The sequence below is a fragment of the Neofelis nebulosa genome, chromosome 8 (genome assembly GCF_028018385.1).
Source record: "Neofelis nebulosa isolate mNeoNeb1 chromosome 8, mNeoNeb1.pri, whole genome shotgun sequence".
NCBI classification, from domain to species: domain Eukaryota; kingdom Metazoa; phylum Chordata; class Mammalia; order Carnivora; family Felidae; genus Neofelis; species Neofelis nebulosa.
Window position 1 is genome coordinate 132094287 of NC_080789.1, and position 20083 is coordinate 132114369.

Genomic DNA, 20083 nt, shown 5'->3' on the forward strand with positions numbered 1-20083 from the left:
GCCTGCTGAAGGCCGAGCCAGCTGGTGGAATGCCAAAAATCACTCCCAAAGAGGCAGAGAGAAGTGCCTGAGGGTGTGTCTTAGCTCAGGCCGCTATAACAAAATACCACAGACTGGGGGGCCTAGGGAAGAGATTTATTTCCTTACAGTTCTGGGGGCTGACAGTCCACAATCAGGTGTCGGCAGGTTTGGTTTCTCTGGAGGTGTCTATCTGCCGCTGGCGGGCGACTGCCTTCTTGCTGTATCTACGTATGGCTTTTCCTCTGTGCGTGCACATCCCTGGTATGTCTCTCTCCTCTCCTAAGGACACTGGTCTTATGGGAGTAGGGTTCCATCCTGGCGACCTCCTTTAACCTTACTCTTCAGAGGCCCTTCCTCCAAATGCAGTCGCGTTGGGGAGCAGGCCTTCAACGGAGGAAGTTGGTGGGAACAGAATTCAGTCCATGACAGGGGGAAGCGCTTACCTGTGGAAACTTCCCACTGCACCTGCAGGCGTAATGGGGGTGGGACAGGGGGATATGGAGTTATGGGGTAAGTGGTCAACAATATTGCTACGCATACATTAATTGAACCCTCCTAACCAGTTAGGAGGTGGGTGTTACTGTCACCCCTCATAACCACCAAGACCTTCAGACTCAAAGAGGTTGAACAGCTAGTGATAGGGGTGAGCTCAGAGGTAACTCAGCTCTCTGATTCTTGTCCCGTGATAACTGTTTCGTACTTGAATGCTAACATGTTCATGATTTAGACTAAGTTCATGGAGGGTCGCAATTGTCTTATGCTTAGAACAAAACAAACCCATCCCATAGTGCCTAGCATAGGGCTTTGCAATTAAGTAGACACTTCATAAATACAAGCATTGATGTTTTAAAAATCACCTCTTGCCTATTTCTTTTGGAAATAGATCCAGAAAAAAAAGAAAATCAATGCAACTAAAAGGAAGTTAAATCTGTTTTCATGGGAACGTGGTAACCTTGGGGAGACTGGTCACACCCACACTGAGGAGGGGTGTGATGGTCCTTGTGTGGGGAGGGGGAGGGGCACAACCATTGAGCCTGGCACCTGTCCACCCCCATTGGAATGGGGAGGGGTTGCTGATACAGGAACTGAGGGGCCTTGGGAAACGTCATTGGTAAAAACTGGACAGACTGGCTATCTTAAAGGATAATTATCAAATGATCAGAGTAAAAACTTCGACGACAGTAACAAATGAGACGATTTTGGCTTAAGGTTCAAATCAGCATATTAACCAATCTGATAGATTCTATCAAGTGCTCATCTATTAGATATCTTCACCCCTTGCCAACTAACCACATATCGTATATGCCTCTCTGGAATGTCTTATCACCAGAAGTGTTAGCATTTGGAGACTAAAACATGCTTCAGCAATGCCTTTAAAGAAAGAAAACAGGCTTTACAGAACCCCTGGGACTGACTGCGTCGAAGCAGAGCAACACGACGCCCGAGTACCGACCTACATTTACACAGAGATGCTCACCGGCTTTGCCGGATCTACAAAGAAAACAGTGATTTAGTTCGTGTTCTGCTCAGTTATTTCACTTCCCAAAACTGATGGAGAAAATGTGAACTGAGGATTTTTTAAAAGCCCGTCTGTATCATGTAGCCTGTGCGGGGGAACTGTACCCCTGGTAACATTTAACTGGACCTAGCGGATCTTCCTGAAGGCCTGCTCTGTGCTGAGCAGTGCCTAGCCTCTGAGGATCCAAATGCCCAGTAAAGACTAACTGTGCTCCTGCAGGAATGCACACCTTTGCAGGGGTGGGGGTGGGGGAGTAGGGAGGTGGGGGGGTTGGAGAGGGTGGGACACTCAACTAGGAATTAACAAGAAATAATTTAGGGGTGCCTGGGTGGCTCAATCGGTTAAGTGTCCAGCTTCAGCTCAGGTCAAGATCTCACAATTTGTGGCTTCGAGCCCCACATGGGGCTCTGTGCTGACAGCTCAGAGCCTGGAGCCTGCCTTGGATTGTGGCTCCCTCTCTCTCTGCCCCTCCCCCACTCATGCACTCGAGCTCTCAAAAATAAACATTAAAAAAAAAAAAAAAGAAGAAATAATTTAACGTGGTTCCCACCCCATAGAAGTTATCTGCTGAGTGATGCAGTGTAGTGGGGGCAGTAAAAGAGGGGGCAGGAGAGTCGCATGGTGTGGCAGTCACAAGCCCGTGGCCCCACAACTGGACCCGCTGCGTTTCACAACCCAGGTGCCCTGTACGGGACACGTGATGCAGAGAGGTCTTTGAAATTCTCAGACCACATTTCCTTAATCAGTTTTACAAAGTGAAAGTTTTGACCAGAACCTGCCCCTTCCTAGCTGGGTGATAGTGGGCAAGGCACTTAATAACTTCGTATTTTGGTTTCTTGTCTGTCCAACGGCATTCATAAGGCCTACTTCCTAGAGATTTTTGTGAGGATTCATGTGCTAACATCTGCAAAATGCTTAAGACGGTGCCTGGTGCAGAGCAATCACTACGTAAATTTAAGTGTTGATGGGCTCTAGATCGCATTCCCCTCAGGCTGATACATTTTTTTTCTTTTTCTGAATTTCTAGAAGTTTCTAAAACTGGCAATTATCATGTTTTGGTTAGGTGAATATTGAAAACAAACAACATAAAGAAGAAAGCGGTCTTAAATGTGAAAAAAAAAATGTGCAAATTGGTTTTAGAGTCTGTGCTTAAACATCCCTGGTCGTGACAGGGAGACCCGAAGGGGCTGGAAATCACTAAGGATGTCAGAAGACTGCCACACGGGGAGTATAAACCTCATAACGCTGGATTTGCCAACCCACACCTTCCTTCCCTCGCTCCCCCTTTCCGTATGGAAGGGCCACCTCCCCTACACCAGGGAACCAGAGGGGGCTGGGCCAGCTCATCCAGGAGACCCTGTAGGCACAGAATAGGTAGCCTGCCAGCTTTCCATGGGCCTCTCTTTGGGACCTGAAAAATAAACTTGGGGCTCCAAAATATAAAAGAGAAACCCTTGCAAGATCGAAATTTAATATTTTATTAGCTGTAACACGTCAACTTCAAGAATGTTTAACTTCCAGAATCTTGATGACTGCCAAGAAATAATCATCGTTAGTCAAATATTTAAAAATAATTTATAAAGCAAATCATTTAGCTCCTTTCCCTAAATAGAAGCATTATATTTAGTGTGGAATATGGATATATTTCAGATTTTTTTTTAATGTTTATTTTATTTTTGAGAACAAGCACGTGAGCAGGGAAGGGGTGGAGAGAGAGGGACACAGAGGATCCGAAGCAGGCTCTGAGCTGACAGCAGAGAGCCCAATGCGGGGCTCGAATTCATGAACCGTGAGATCACGACCTGAGCCGTAGTTCAGATGCGTAACTGAGCCACCCAGGCGCCCCTATTTCTGATGTTTAATGTGATATGGGGTGGGGCTCCCAAAGGCATGAGCACCGAGGGCCTACAAAGGCCCGAAAACCTGCCTGCCTGGATGGTTTCGAGAGGCTCCTGGAAGAGGCTGTTGACATCCCTCTCGGAGCCAGCGGTGACTGCCCGGAACTTCACCACAGCACCTGCACTGCTTTGACCGTTAAAATACAGATACAGCTGGAGACAGATGGGTCACCTCCACCTGCGTGCAGTCAGCTCATACATTTTACTGCGCAGCAGAATCACTTGGAAACCCCCTTTTTTTTTTCTTTTAATACATATTTTTGGGCCCTGGGAGTCTGCATTTGTGACTCAGTAGCTCTGATGAGGAGCCCGCGAATCTGCATTTGAAGACCCAGGTCATCCACAGGCCACACTTTGGAAACGCGACTCTTAGTGCCATGGGTTTTCAGAAGGAGAAGAAAGTGGAGGGCGGGGCTGGCTGAATAAGGCACCCAGACGAAATTCAGGGTAAGAGCCAATTTTGAGGAGATGTGCCTCAGGGCGGGTCTTCCTAGTTGATCACATCTTCAGAAGGTTTGGATGTGGCCCCCACAGCTCTGAATATCTGTAATGGAGTTGTTGGTCTCAGATGTGCTCAGGTGTTTCCAGTGTTTACTACTCCTCCAGGTAAAATGCCCATCTTCTCCATTTGAAAAAGAGCATTTTCTTTGAGCAAAAGCGGCCTGTTTCAAATTTCGTAGTGGGTTCCCAAATCCCGGCATTGTAGAATCCGGAATGTCACAAGGAAGAGGACAAGAGTGTCCGATGGTGTCATTGTTACAGACACGCCCTCTTGAGCGGCGAAAGCCGTTTTGTCACCTGCACCTGCCACACAGCTAGTTCCGTGGCAGACCTGGGGCCAGGATGCTGTTTGCATTCAGATCCCTGCTTTTCCCGTATCTCCTCCTGGAAGCGAAACTGCGTTGCCTTGGCTGTGGCATTTCCGACTGGTGGTCAGCGTGTGCGGGCTGGAACAGGAACCTTTCCAGGATGTCGGGAGGAACACAGTGCGGTGGTCAGGCGCATGGCCTTCAGAAGCCCACAGACCCAAAGCCACACACGGGCCTGACTTTGGCAAATGCCAGAACTTCCCAGAGCCTCCTGCACACCAGGGGGCTGGTAAGAACTGCGTCACTGGGCTGCTCGCAGGAACTGAGGAATTGAGGCTCATGAAATCAGCACTGGTTCCCGAACGGCAGCTACCCCGAGTTCCCTGGAGTAGAGCAAACGGTGTCCCTCCTGTGCTTGTATTCTCTGGGGCTCAAGCCGGCCTCTGGAGTGCTCGCTCACCCCGAGCTGGAGTGGATACCGGTTCCCGTGCCTGAACTGTAGGGACGCGGTTGGCTGGGCTGAGCCCAGCAGGGCTCCCCGAGAAGTGCACGGTACAGAGGGAAAGACGACACACACTAGGCTTTCCGAAAGCGAACATCGTGTGTGGCTATCAGAACAATCTCATTCAGCGTCCCAGTGGAGGGAAGCAGAGATGCAAAGTAACCCCAGATTTAGATTTTCCTGGGGATGGATTCTATGACTTCAGAGGGTGGGGGCAGATCTTCCTTCTGGGTTATTTTCTCCACAGGCGAGTGTTAAGGTCTAGAGCTGGTCCCTGAGTGCGCTGGGAAGCCAGCCGAGAGCCCCGGGGATCTCACAGTTTTGGGGGATGGTGCATGTTCATACAGACCCTGGAAACTTAACTTGGGGTTTGCATTGGCCAGACGGGTGTGTGAGGGGAGGCCTTGTCACTTTCTCTGAGGCCCGGAACCTTTCTCACACCCTGTCCCCTACGCTGTGTGATCCAGCAACTGTGAAATAATGACTTCCACGGCAGGCCACCTGGGCAGGAAGGTAGCGGAGGGGCCCCGTCGACAGCCCTGTTTCTGAGCAGACGGTGACAGCCCGGTCCTTCACAATCTAGTCCAGAACTTCAGCCAGCTCTGTATTAGCTTCGTAGCGAAAACTCCATCAGGGGTCTGCCAAAATTCGCAGCTGATGTCTGTTGTGCACGGGCAAGTTGCATAGCAGGGAGTGGGTGGCCCGTTCCCTTGCTTCGGAAAGCTGCCGTGGGGCAGGGAAGCCCTCTCCCTGGCCGGCCTCACACCAGCCCGGGCGCTCCACAGGAGGTGGCGCGGCCAGAGGGAAAGGGCCTGCGGTGTTGCTTCAGGCAGGCAGAGTCTGGAACCCTCGCCCTACCCCGTGTCCACTGTCTGACCTGGCACGAAGCGGGCCTTGACAACACATCTGTGGGACGGGAATAACTAGCACCTGCTCTACTGGGTTCCGAACGAAGACGGAACACGAGTGTGCGGATGGCACTTAGCACCTCCCAGGTGGCCAGGACGCGGGGACCTCTGCTCATGAGGACCATCTTACTAACAAGTTCCTCCTTTCTAAGAAAACGCCTTTTTTTTTTTTTTTTTTAACCTTTCTAAACTCAGGCAAAGCAAAAACAAAAATGTCAATCTCAGTAGGAATCTGTGAAAGCGTGAGGGGGCATCCTTCCCAACACACTCGAGCCTGAATGAGAGCCTCGGGTTTGAGCCACATGGTTCTCTATTTCTGTCACAGCACCGACGGCATTTATGGCCACCTTCCACTCCTAGGGAAGATAAGTTGGCTTTTTAAAAAAGATAAGATCCTTGGTAAAAGCTTGAGGACAAGAGACTTAGAGCGTTTCTTAGGCGGTGTTGGACCAGAAGCCAGAAAAGAAATACGTTTAGGTCCTAATTCGAATGCTCAGCTGGGGGGGCTCGAACGCCTGGGGCTGGTTTTATTGCCTACCAGGGGCTGGGCAGGGTTTGGAAACGTGTCCAGAGCGGGTGTTGTCTGGTGGGCAGGCCATGTGCTCCGTGTCCCTGCCGCGTCTCCCCGGGGTCTTTATCCCCAGCTCTAGCCCAGGACCCTGGTTTCAGGGTGTTGGATAGCCAGGACGCGCGCTCCAGGAACACCAGGCCTCTGATGTACGCCCACGAGTGTGGGCACCCAAAGAAAGAGGTCAGGGATTTTTTTTTTCCTTTCTTTTCTCAGACGGCTTACAGTCTGGTTGGGAAGATAAAATTACCAGTCTCTCTAAATATGTAATCTTTCTAAATCATAGAAGATTAGTTCAAAGCCATAGGCGTGATTATTTCTCAGTGGAATCAAGAAGGTTTTCAGCGTGGAGAATCTTGGGGAGATTTGAAATGTCTCGCTGCTCTCGGGCGGACAGAAGGGCCTCCGCCTCAGGGGACGCTTCTGGAAGCGGAATTAGGTTGGCATCCTTCTTTCACGCCTCGCGTGTCCTCGCCTTCCCCTGCATCCGGTGACCCCTCACCTGTGGTCCCCGTGAAGGAGTACGTCAAGTACGAGCTTTCCGCCAGAGCTGGCCGGCACAGGTCCCAACCTCCGCTCCATTCGATTCCCCACCGCATCCCTTCCCCCGCGGAATCACGGCTTTTCACACAGACCACAAGCGACAAAACCATTATAAGATACAGCGGGCTGTCTCTTCTACGGTCACCAGGCAGCAGCGGTGTCTGGGCCTCAGAAGGTGGGGGGTGGGGGGTGCAGGACTCCTCCTCCGTTTCACTTACTGTGACCAGATGGGTTTTCTCTTTTGGATGAAGGCCTTGATCCCCTCCTGCCCATCCCTCAGGGCCACGTTGTCCACCATGGTCTGGGAGGTGAGGTAGTAGGCTGTTCTAAGGTCCTGGGGCAGCTGCTTGTAGAAGGTGGCCTTGCCCAAAGACACCACAGGACGGCTCAAGGAGGCAATCTTCTTTGCGATTCTCATGGTCTCTTCCTCCAGCTGCTCTTCTGGCACTACTTTGCTGAGCAGCCCGTGCAGCAAGGCCTCCTGAGCGGAAATGGGCTCCCCAGTAAAAAGCATTTCTAAGGCAACCTGAGGGAGGAGACGTGTGCGTTATTAAGGCACGCTGCTTGTGACCCTCTCCGTCCCACCCTACTTCCCTACAACCTCAGCCCCGTTTTCGGCTTCCTCAAATCACACGTGGTCCATAGACCTGACGTCTGCCAGGTCACCCAGCATCTTTCCGGGAGCAAGGAGAATACAGGTGCCCGGGAAAGGGGGGGACTCTCCGTGTTCTCTTGCTCCTTCCCTAGATTGGATCTCCCAGCCCCTGGCGAGCCAGGAGCTTCCCTCTGCCTCGTTCAAGGGCCAGGCATGGGGCAGCGGCCACATCTGATGCGAGGAAGGTGACACTACTGAACCGGTGAGGCCCAGGCTTCCCATAGACCAACGTGGTGGCTGCTTTCCAGAAGGAGAAAGATGTTCAGGGATCCTTCACCTCGGTCTGATTGAAAGAGCAGCCTCCCAAAACCACAGCAGGAGGGATGGAAAGGGGACACCTTCCAGGGCAGGGGTGCAAGAGTCTTGTGTGAGTCGGTTTTTACCAATAGGTGAGGCCCCTGCACTGGCAAGACGTCCCTTCCTCCCTGGAGCCGCCGCCCGCGGGGGGGGGAAAAAGGGATCTAAGCTCCTTACTCTCTGTGGCTTCCTCCCTTCTGAGGCCTGCTGCTATTGTGCCTGACAAAGCCTGGCCTCTTGAAATTCAAAGTGACCATTTAAAAGAGGGTTTTACGCAGGCAGGGAGGTGCCTTTTCTGTCCCTCCCCCTCTCACTCCCCCGAGGCCCTGCTATTTCTTGAACCTGCCAGGCGTGCTGTCACCTCAGGGTGCGGTTCCCTTGGCCTGCAGTGCTCTGTCCTCACCTATCCTTAGGACTGGTGCCCTCGTCCCCTTCGGGCCTCTGCTCACATGACATCTTGTCCAGCAGGTCCCCCATGACCATGCTGTCGAAACTGCAAATCAGACCCCAGCACCAACCCCCTTTCCAGCTGTATTTTTATCCTTTGTACTTCTGCTATCTAACACACTATACATTTGACACATTTGTTTTGTTTATTGTATTATCTCCTTTCCTAGCGTGGAAACTCCACCAGGTGAGAGTTATTTTTTTTTTTTTTTAATGTTTGTTTATTTTTGAGAGAGAGACAGAGCGTGAGTAGGGGAGGGGCAGAGAGAGAGAGAGAGGGAGACACAGAATCTGAAACAGCTCCAGGCTCCGAGCTGTCAGCACAGAGCCCGACGCGGGGCTCAAACTCACAAACTGTGAGTGAGATCATGACCTGAGCCGGACGCCCAACAGACTGAGCCACCCAAGTGCCCCTGAGGGTTTTTTTTGTTTTGTTTTGTTTTTAGCTGTTCTGTTTATTTCTGTACTGCCAGCACCAGAAAGGGCACTTTGCATCTAGTAGGCAGCTTACTAAATATTTGCTGATGAGTGATTTGAGGGATGGATGGATGAAGGCAGACAGCACAGCAGAAATGATGTTCCAATTCTTTTAGAGGTTTGGACAGAGGTGACCCAGCTCCCACCTGGCTTTTTTGCTCGGGCTGCTGAGTCTCGGAGCCGGCCTGCCATGGTGTAGGAAAGTCTAGGACATACGAGAGGCCATGCGAAGTGTTCCAGTGACCTGCCCGGCTGGGGCCCCTGCGGCAAGGCAGCCTAACAGCCAATTGGATGACCGCCCCCAGCTGTCACTCTCCCCTGGAGTCAGTTCTTCCCAGCTGAGGCCACACACATTGCAGAGCAGAGATAAGCTTCCTCACTGAGCCCTGTCCAGATTGCAGATACATGAGCTCGACAAATTACTGTTGTTGCTTTGAGCCACTAAGTTATGGGTGGTTCGCGGTGCAGTAATAGATAATTGGACGAGCTTGAGATATAAATTTGGGAGTCGTTAGCATTTAGATCATGCTACTGACTAGGTTTTTCAACCTTGGTGCCATTGTATATTTTGGGCCAGATAACATGTGGTTATGTGGGGCTGTCCTGCGCACGGTGGGATGTTTAGAGCATCCCCGCTCTCTGTCTGCTAGGTGCGGTAGTTACAGGTCCCACCCCAACAACTGTGACAATCAAACATGTCTCCAGGCACCAGCAAATGTCCCCTGGAGCCAATACCGCTCCCAGCTTACAGCCACCGATTTAGAAGGTTTTGGAAATCAGGACACTGGATTGTATCAGTGAGGGATGGAACTTTGATAAGGGAGGAGGGGTCACAAGGCTGGCTTTGAGGACTCCTGCCTACGGGTACAAGTGGAATACACTCTGGACTGGCAGTGGGGGGCAAGTGGTGCCAGGCCCCGATTTCCCTAACTCTTTAGGGGATGGACTAGATCGCAGAGCTGTCCAGTTTGGGGAATGCAATGCTCCGTGTTGGAGGCAGCAGGAAGGCGAGGCCTGTGGGTCGCTCCGGAGACCATGTGTTGGTTGACCGGGAACAACGTCATCGCTCCAAAGTGGGTTTGAAGCCCTGATTGAACATGGAGCTGAGAACCAGGTCCTGCTGATTAAGGGCTGCCGCTAAGACCCAGCCGAAGACGCCCAGTGAGTCACCCGAAAGGGCCGGGACGGTGTCCGGTCTGGCTGTGCCTGAGAAGCGCGTGTCAGCGGGGACCCAGGTCAGAAGCCAGGTGAAGGCGGCGCCTTCCAGCCTGTCGTTCCCTCCGTTCGTGCGGGCGGCTCTCCAGAATTCCATGCGGACCACAGAGCAGAAAGCGGCCAGTCCCGAAAACAACCTTAAAAACCAAATGCACCGAGGACAAGCCCATCACTCCCTTCCCAACTTGCAACAGTCAAGACCTCACGTGACTTTCAAAGAGTAGTTAGGAATGGCAGCAGAGTCGGGAGGAGGCCATCCCACAGTCCAAGCAGCGGGTGCTCCCGCGGCCGGCTCAGCAGACCGGCATTTACTCGTCCAGTGCAGTCAGCACCTGCCGTCGGAGCTCATGATCTGTCCGCGGGACAGTCCCCTTGGGAACGGCTTCTTCGGCATCTCTGTTGCCCTCACGTCCTTCTCTCTTTCTCTTCCTGAGCCTCCTTGTCTCCGCCCTCCTTCCCCTGCTTCCATCACACGCCTGCAAGGCGCCCGTCCGGCTCAGGAGCTGCCGCTGCACAGGACCCGAGTGCTCCAAGAAGTTCTCAAGGCGAGTCCTTCAGAGTCCAAGCTCCTTGCAGGCCAGGGCACAGGCCAGGGAGCGGGCAGCGGCCTTGTCCCACTTGCTGAATGTGGCTCCTCCCGAGGACCCCGGCCTCCCGGATCGCCTCTCATCCCCGCCCCCTACCCCCTGGGCACAGATGACTCAGAGATACAGGACGGACAGCTGCCCAATGAGTGCAGGGCACACTGTCACAGCCAGTGCAACAGGGATGCCAGGGAAATGGTCCATCTGATGCAGACATAAAGCAGGGGGGTTAACTGTGAGGGTTTTGCTTGCTCAAGGGACCTGGCATGAGTTTGTGTTTAATGAGGATGGTAACCGGGTTCCGCAAAGGAGGGACCCAAAACCGAGCACGACTTTTTCTTGTATATTCACTCACTTTCTTGTATATTCACCCAGAGTAGTGCCAGGCACTGAATCGCATCGCCCCAAAATGCCAGTGTTGAAGCCCTAAGCTTCGATGTAAGTGTATGTCGGAGATGGGGCTTTTAGGGTGGCAGTTAAGGTTAAATGAGGTCAGAGAGTGGGGCCCTGATTTACTAGGATTGGTGGCCTTAGAAGTTAGAGACCTCTGTCTCTGTGTCTGTCTCTCCCTGCCGTATGAGGACGTAGTAGGAAGGTGGCCAGCAATCAAATCTGCCGGCATCTTAAGCTGCGACTCCCAGCCTCGAAAACTGAGAAAATAGATTTCTGTCGTTTAAGCCGCTCAGTCACGGGTATGCACTACGGCAGCCGCAGACGACTAACCCACGCCCAGGAAGAGTCTGGGTGTTTGTAATGTCTTAATTCTGGAGCACCTCCAAAACCACCCAGTCCCTGAACTGAATCACTCTGGGAGAATGCGGAGTCCTCACCCCTGGGGATGTGTGAATGGGGGCGGGGGCCTGTCAGTCACAGGCGGTTCTGCCCACAGGAGAATAAATGACCTCTCACGTTCCCTTGTAGACAAACAGTTCCTGACGTTATTTCAGGATCTCCACTCATAAACAAAGAGGAAGTGACCCTGAGCTACAACATGAAGCATTTTAATTGGACAGAAAAGATATTTCCGTTTTCAGTCAGTGAGTCAGTCAGCCAAGCAGAGAAAGACACAGATAGACAGACAGGCAGAACACCCTTGAGAGACAGAACTTACAGCTATCTGAAGAGACCGCTACTAAGTCCTGGGCTCTGTTCCTGGCACACTCAGAAATAAAATGGGGCACACACCATCCCGGCCTCTCCTCCTGCCTGCTATGTAGCGGGTGTGAGAACCGCCCGATTCAGAAATCACCTCACGTGGAAATATTTTCGAAGACACGAGGCACTCCTCTTTCTGGGATACTCTAAATGGGGCCTTGCCTGCAGACAGGTGAAGGGACCACACCCCCCGGACCAGTCCCTGCGACTCTTGGATTCATCACCGCTTACTGTTGGCGCAAACTTCTTTCATCGCTTATACAGATTCACTAATGATTTTTTAAAAATCCAAATTGTTAAATGGTGGGAGGTTTACTCATGTCCCGCCTTCACATAAAGTGACCGACTCTCCTGTGAAAAGGGATAATGAGGGGTCACCAGGGGGCGTGGCGCACCGAGTCTCGTCAGGCTTGGGAACGCGGATCGGGTGGCCTCTGCTTGGTCACGGGTTTGCAGTCGGTGGCACACGGGCTCCGCTTCTCAATCTCCTCTCAAACCCAGGCAGCAGCACAGACACGTCACCTCCCAGGAACACCAGTTTTTAAAAGCAAAGAAGTCAAGAGAAAAGGCGAAGGACCGGGATGGCGGCGAGGAGGCTGGCTGAGTGGCTTTGTCCCCGTGAGTCACAGACGCGTCCGACTAGGTGTGGGTGGAGAGCAGCCTCACGGCTCTTAGTGATGGAGGCAAACCACTGGCCTGGGTCAGCCCAGAGACTGGCACGCCGGCGTCACCCTGGACCAGGAGGAGCACATTCTCCCTCCCGCTGCCACTGCCCTAGAGACCAGGAAGGTCTTTCATCCCAGAAGACCAGGAAGGTCTTAACGCGATTAACACCACTCGGTGGGAGTGAGGTCAGTAGCCAGAGGTCTTGGCTTCCTAACTCAGCCCTGCCTGGTCCATCCTCTCCTTTGGGCCTCAGTGTCCTTATCTGCCTATTGGGGTAATACTGTTAGCATGTATTGATTTATAGGGATTTTACCCAGGCAGGTTGGGTAACAGAAGTGGTATTCTCTAAGGAAAAGAAAGTCTGTTTATTTTTTAGCTAATCAGCCAATCTTTGCTTATGATTGAAGTGACTCTGTTGGGCCCCCCAGAACTTTAGATGAGAGAGGAGACACATTCTCTTATCCTTGTCTCTTGTCAATTCAAGCTGCCTTTTAGGATGGCACATCTTGGGTCACCCTAGCAAGCTGGTGGTTTAATACCTCCTCTTCCTGGGGAACTTGCATTAAAAACAACAACAAGCACTTGAGGCCAAAGCTAATCTCAGAAGCAGCAGGACTTGGGTCTGGAGCTGGTCCCCCAAGGTCCATTCCCAGATCGGCCACTTACTAACCACAGGACCTTAGGATGCAACACAAGCCCTCTGAGTCTGTTTCCTCATCTGAAAATGGGAAGAAGCCTTCCATCCTCCTGTGGAATTATGAAGATTAGAGACAGTAAGTGTAAAGCTTATGCTACAGTGCCAGGCACTCAGCGGGCGCCTAATAAATGCACTGACCACTATTAATATGCCCATCCCAACTGTAGGTTTGTATGAATCTCTAATTGGCTCTTAGGTATCACAGCCCTGAAAGGGGGTGGCTCTTGAAAGCAGAGGGCTCTTTAGGTGGCCCCAAGTCACATCTGTGACAAGAACCGGCCTGCAGCTGTCAGCATTACCGGCTGGCAATGCAGAGAGAACTCAGAGGAGAAGGGAGCTGACAGAGGGTCACAGGGCTAGTATAATTTCAGGTAAGGCCCTGACACGCCCCCCTCCCCACAAGCCCTCCTGTAAATTGTGGCGGTTAAACTACATTTTCTCAAAGGCGCCAAGGCCGATGGCTGTGCAAATCCTTGTTAAAGTGCAGATTCTGATGAGGTCTGTCTGGGGCAGGCCCGAGACCCCGCATCTCTCAGGCCCTCTGGTGGTCTTCATACCAGGCTGATAGCAAGGCATTAACACTCTTTCTGGCTTGCAAGTTCTGCTCTGATCTAATTAGACGATTAGGAAATCAGATTCCACAGATACAGCAAGTTACCCCGGAAAAATAGGAGGACGCAAGCGTTTCCACCAGAGAAGTGCCTGGCGGGGGGAGAGGGGGTTCGGATCTTTCCTCTGCTCTCCTGTGATAGCAACTGCCGGAGGCACCGGCCGTGCTTTTCTGAACGAGGCCAGCTCTGGGGAAGGGAGCAGCTGCACCAAGCAGGTTGTTTATATGGTGCAATGAAGATGCATTATTTAACTCCTGCCAGAGGAGAGAAACGTTTTACAAACGTAGGAAATTATTCATGCCCGGCCTCCGTCTGGCTCGAACACAAGGGCTGCGTTCCATCATTTCTGCTCCCAGCGGACAAACCGCAGCCCTCCATTTTCGGGCACAGCCGAGCAGTTTCCCACAGCGACCAGCAGAGGGCACTGGTGACCCACACACGCGGCCCTCGCGGTGCAGAAAAGGGTAGAGCTTCCCTGCCAGGCCGGTTTGCAAAAAACGCTTGTTTCCCTGTGGACACGTAGGGGGGACGTGTGCCCACCACCCGCGACAGCCTACGGCCCGGGTATGGGTGTGTCCGTAGGGGCGCACTCAAGCATCGACGACAGGGACGAAGGACGGATTTTGGTTAGGTTTAGATTTTTGTGGATTCCTAGTTGCCTCCGAAAGGGGGACAGCGCAGGTGAGACCTGCAGATCCAGAATCCTGGCAAAGGCCCTAAGGTCTGACCGACTTTTCTTCCTACTAAATTCCCTTTATCGGTACTGTGACCCCAGCTCATTAGTGTTGTCCCCAAGCCATGTATCTGCTTCAGGCCTCCATGTCGTGATGAAGCCGATGGGGCAGGGACGTCTACTGACAGCTCTTAACCACTTTCAGACTGCTGACGAGGGAGAAACTCAGGGGGTCAGATCACAAGGAGCACAGATCAGGGCGCTGAGTGGGACAGTTTCGGAGACTCTGCCCTCATCTTCTGAGCAGGCCTGGGCCTTCCCAAAACTGTCTCTGGGAGGTAAAAGCTATTTTGGTTTCTTGCCTCCTGGAAACTTAAAGCCTGTACTTCTCACATTTTTCTTTTCTCAAAAACTAATTTAAAATTTAGCAAATATGATACAATGTTTAAGTTTTCAGGACTCACTTATAAGCCTTGATTTGAAAAGTTTACTTGTGGTGGGGGCTCCTGGGTGGCTCAGTCAGTTGAACAGCAGACTCTTGATTTCAGCTTAGGACATGATCCCAGGGCTGTGGGACTGAATCCCACGTCGGGCTCTGCGCTGAGTGTGGAGCCTGCTTAAGATACTTTCTCCCTCTCCCTGTCTTGTGTTCATGCTCTCTCTCTCGAAAATAAATAAAATGGGGGTCGGGGGAAATCCCAGCCTTTAAATTAAAGACTGAATTTTTTTAAAAAATGAGAAGTTTGTGTTAAGAAAGAATGGATTCTTATCCTGGCAGTGTGGCTGACACAAAGGCTTAAATGCCTCACTGTGAACCCTTCTAGAACATGAGGTGTTAAAGAGAGAAAAAGTTGCAGGTAGGGTAATCAGTACAATGGCCTTTTACTATGCACCAGCCTCATGATTTGATTTGCACAACTGTAAGGGAGCTTATCAACGAGCTCTGATGAGATATTTGAAACACACTTTAACGCACTGGCACAGAGTAGGGGCTTAAGAAGTATTTGCTGAATTACTGTATGTGTACATCGAAGCAATTTATGTTCCCTGCCTGCTGTGGTATATGACTTTGCCCCCCTTCCCCCCTTTTTTTCTCCAAATTAAAAAAAAATTTTTTTTCAGGGAGAGGGAGAGAGAGAGCGCGAAAGAGAGAGCAGGGGAGGGGCAGAGCGAGAGGGAGACACAGAATCCGAAGCAGGCTCCAGGCTCTGAGCTGTCAGCACAGAGCCCTGTGTGGGGCTTGAACTCACTAGCCGTGAGATCATAACCTGAGCCAAAGTTGGATGCCCAACTGAATGAGCCACCCAGGCGCACCCCCTTTTCCCTCTTTAAGAACAGATTTCCAGGGGCGCCTGGGTGGTTCAGTTGGTTAAGCACCTGACTCTTGATCTCAGCTCAGGTCAAGATCCTATGGTTGGTGGGTTCAAGTCCTGGGTCAGGCTCCGCACCGGCAGCGTGGAGCCTGTTTGGGAATCTCTCTCCCCACCTCTGCCCCTCCCCTACTCATGCACACTCTCTTTCACTCTCAAAATCAATTAAAAAAATAAAAACCAATTTCCAGTGGAGCATGAGGATGTATTTTTTTCTAGAACAAGGAAGCCACTGGTCTACATTTGGGAGATGTGTAGTAATTATTAGTTTATCATGTAATAGGAAGGAAGAAAGCTTTGTGAAGAAAATGAACTTCAACATGGTCAGCACCAACAAAACCGCTCTTGTAACATGGCTCCTCCGGGGGCGGATCCAATACACCAAACACAGGCTAATCGTGCTCCTGAAATGTAACCATCGTAAACCTGACACACCCCATCTATCGGCGATTTTCCATCCTTTCTGGAACAAGACGGATTATTGGCAAACAATAAGCCAGTGATGCCAGTATCCTAGCCTTTTGGTACTGGCGTATGTCACCATGCCATTACGTCTCGTGGGCAACCTTATGGTACAACAAAACTCACTGTCAACTGCATTGCCAATAAGATTACAAAACTGCAGGGGCGCCTGCGCAGCTCAGTCGGTTAAGCATCTGACTTCTGCTCAGGTCATGATCTCGTGGTTCATGAGTCTGAGCCCCGCGTCGGGCTCTGTGCTGATGGCTCGGAGCCTGGAGCCTGCTTCGGATTCTGGGTCTCCCTCTCTCTCTGCCCTTCCCTTGCTCATGCTCTGTCTCTCTGTCTCTCAAAAGTAAATAAACATTGAAAAAAAAAGATTGCAAAAATGTGTGCCTTTATGAAAACAAATAAGAAACCTAACTAGTTGTACTGAGGGACAGGCAAGATTGGAATGGGGTGACCCACAGACAAGCCCACGGTGAGAAGCTTCAGAGGAAGAGGCACTAATTAGAAGGGACACTCCCTCGCTGCACAAGGCATCAGAAGGGACATCGTGGCACATCCAGCCAGCTACATGCTGGGCAGAATGTCATGACTCAAACGGTATTTATAACAAGCGAATTCTCGAACTACCCATCACACGCACAGGAGGACCGCAGCTGGAGGGGATGCCGGGAGTTACATTACCTTTCTCGGCACTGTTCTCCCCAAGGCAACTGCAGGGGTGGAGCAGAAGAGCCCAATGTTCACACCTGGAGTGGCAAAAGAGGACTTGTCGCTCGCCACGGCAATGTCACAGCTGGCAACCAGCTGACAGCCGGCGGCGGTGGCCAAGCCGTTCACCATGGCGATGACGGGGACTGGGTGGTTCTGGATCAGCATCATGACCTGAAGGAGCAGACACACCACATCATTTCCATCCAGGAGTGAGGTCCAACGTGAACGCGTGTATCATGTTATGTGACTGCACCATTTTCAGAGCATTTTCCGGATGCATCATTGTATCAGGCTCTGGAAAAAAGGGTGAAAGGCGGCGCGAAAACTACCTTGGCATTAAATACCGACTGTGAACCAGACCGTACTATTTGGTCTTCCCGAGACCCACAGAAGGAACAGCCCCTGTTCCACAACCAGGACGTGAAAGCTTAGGGGGAGGCAAGCGGCCAACACTGGAGATGCTCACGAGGGGCAGAGGGGTCTGAACCCGCGTCTGGCGGACCCCAAGGCCCGGGTCTTCCCTCCCGGGCAGGGTGCTTCTGTGAGGCCACAGTCCCCGCTGCTCTCCCGGCAGCCCCACTGAGGAGCAGAGTGATTTTGATCTCCGGAGGGAACCGTGTCTGCGTGGAGCCCTCCTCCTGAGTCTGAAACTGGTATTTGGTACATCCTTGAAAAATTAAGGTGGAAAGGAACTGGAAGGCAATTTCCTTAGTAATTACTTCCCAAATTACCACTATTAACACTCTCTCAATTCTATTAAAGTGGTAGGGGGCACCCTGCTGTCATCAAAATAAAATTCCCCAAACAGGGCCACTGGCACAGAGAGGAGCCGAAAACTTGCTCATGTGACACCCCACCCCCCATAAATCTCCAGAACTTTAACTTATTTTTGCAGCTTACAAAATAACTTGGCTTATTTCTCCATTTTTTCTTGCTGCTCTAAACAGACTGCGTTGCTATGGTGACTTCAATGTATAAATGGTCGCACTTTGAACCTTGGCAGGAAGGAGGGCAGGCGGGAAGGAAGGACCACATCTGGACTTGTTTCCCATGGCGGCAACCCAGAAAAAATGACCTTCATTGATTTGAAGATTCTGCCCAAGGAACCTAGCCTTCTGCATTCACAAACATTTGATATTTGCCAGTTTCATTATAAAATAACCAATCGGATATTTAAGTATATGATATATTCTATAGTACTCGTTCTGGACTTTTTTTTGAGGGGGGGAGTCACCTTTTGAGAACCTGATCAATGCCAATGATCCTCTCCTCACAAGAATGCACATATCTACATCTGCACCCCAGACTGCTCATGGTGGAATTCGTGTGCTCTCGGTGAGGGTTAGGATGGCTGGGGATGAAACTCATTCCCAGTGAAATGCAGTAGCAAGGAGAAAAACGCGTGAGAACTTCCAATGTCTTGTGCAAAGACAGACTTTTTTTTTTTTGGCTGAGTGTCATCTGTCACCTAAGAACTGGTTCCTGATGAAAAGTTATTTGGCTCTGATTAGCACAGAACAGTCTGTGTCTCCTGCCTGCCATCTACGATGTGCTAAGATTTTCTACAGCCTGGTTGGAAAATACTTACAGTAGGTACCGACAGTATTAAAAATATTCATGCCTTTCATCTAGGGATTACCTCTTTTTTTTTTTATGTTAATTATTTATTTTGAGAGAGAGAGAGAGAAAGTGAGCAGTGGAGGGACAGAGAAAGAGACAGCAATGTCAGCACAGAGCCCGAGACAGGGCTCAAACTCACAGACTGTGAGATCATGACCTGAACCAAAATCCAGAGTTGGAGCTTAACAGATTGAGCCACCCAGGCGCCCCTAGGGATTACTTCCAAGGAGTCATCCTGAAATAGGGTAAAAAGCTGTCTGGACAATGATGCTCACAAATTATTTTATAACAGTAAAAAATTAATAAGTAACATAAATATACACCAATCAATAATGAAAAATGGCTATGTAAACTAAATGTCCATTGAAAGGAATGCTGTGTTCTCATTATGAGAGTTTCCACAAGACACATTAGCCTGATGGGCTGGGCCCTGTGTAGTGGTCTGGAGGTAGGCTGCTGGGGTTTGGTGCCCAGTTGACCACTTAGCCACTGCTTATCCCTCAGTCTTCACATCTGGGAATAATAACAGGCATAACAATAGTACCAATATTTCATTGTATTGTATTGTATTGTATTGTATTGTATTGTATTCTAGAGTGTGTGTGAGTGGGGGGCAGGGGGGAGAAGGGGCAGAGCGAGAGAGGGAGAGAATCCCAAGCAGGTTCCATGCTCAGCATGGAGCCCAACACGGGGCTCAATCCCATGACTCCAAGATCATGACCTGAGCCAAAATCAAGAGTCAGATGCTCAACTGAGCTACCCAAGAGCCCTATAATAGTACCAATCTCAGAGAACACAAGAATTACACACATTACTATGTCTAAAGTACTCAAAACATTACCTGGCACATGGTAAGCATTCAACGATACAGTCATGTTATACAATTATACGGTATAATTGCATGTATGTATGATTACTCAGACAAATAGGATCACATGGGAAAAGATTCAGAAGAAATATACCAAATATTAGCATTCACTCTGGGTGGTATGATTATGGTCTAGTATCAATCGTTTATTTTCCTAGATTTTCAAATTTTTCCATAATAAGCATTTATTATTTTTATAATTAAAAAGTATTTTGGGGCGCCTGGGTGGCGCAGTCGGTTAAGCGTCCGACTTCAGCCAGGTCACGATCTCGCGGTCCGTGAGTTTGAGCCCCGCGTCAGGCTCGCTGATGGCTCGGAGCCTGGAGCCTGGAGCCTGTTTCCGATTCTGTGTCTCCCTCTCTCTCTGCCCCTCCCCCGTTCATGCTCTGTCTCTCTCTGTCCCAAAAATAAATAAAAAACGTTGAAAAAAAATTTTTTTTTAAGTATTTTAAGTACTGTTAGAGAGCAAATTCAGGAAAGACAAAGACAAGCTAGATAATAAATCAGCTGGGATATTGAATCCCTTGGTAGTCAGGACTTGGTTATCCCTCCTAGTTTACTTTCTTGAACCAAGTATTTTTCCTGGCTGTGCCTGCTCCAAAATGTGACATAAACTTGACCCTACCTTAGCCTCACTCAATAGGACTGCTAAGGGCCCTGTGTTACTCCCCAAAAGTGAGAGGCCTTGTTCCATTGCCATTTCAGTGTGAGGATGTGATAAGGAAGAGAAGATTCTCTTCCTGGACTAGGGTTTCCACCTTCAAACTTCAACAGGAAAGACACAGGGATAGGTGTCTGGTG

The 20083-nt window shown here is 50.5% G+C and overlaps 1 protein-coding gene across 3 annotated transcripts in view; it reads right to left on the minus strand.

The window, feature by feature from the left end:
* ECHDC3 (enoyl-CoA hydratase domain containing 3) overlaps positions 1-20083 on the minus strand; it is a 31922-nt gene that overhangs the window by 3482 nt on the left and 8357 nt on the right. Inside the window, exons 4-6 of one of the 3 annotated variants that reach the window (XM_058681925.1) lie at positions 16765-16965; positions 6987-7294; positions 125-405 (exon numbers count right to left, since the gene is read on the minus strand). In XM_058681925.1, coding sequence (XP_058537908.1) covers positions 363-405; positions 6987-7294; positions 16765-16965 — 552 coding nt within the window. In that variant the 3' untranslated portion in view covers positions 125-362. Of the gene's footprint in view, positions 1-124; positions 487-6986; positions 7295-16764; positions 16966-20083 lie in introns of those variants that run through there. The other 2 variants (XM_058681923.1, XM_058681924.1) reach the window with 2 other exon arrangements.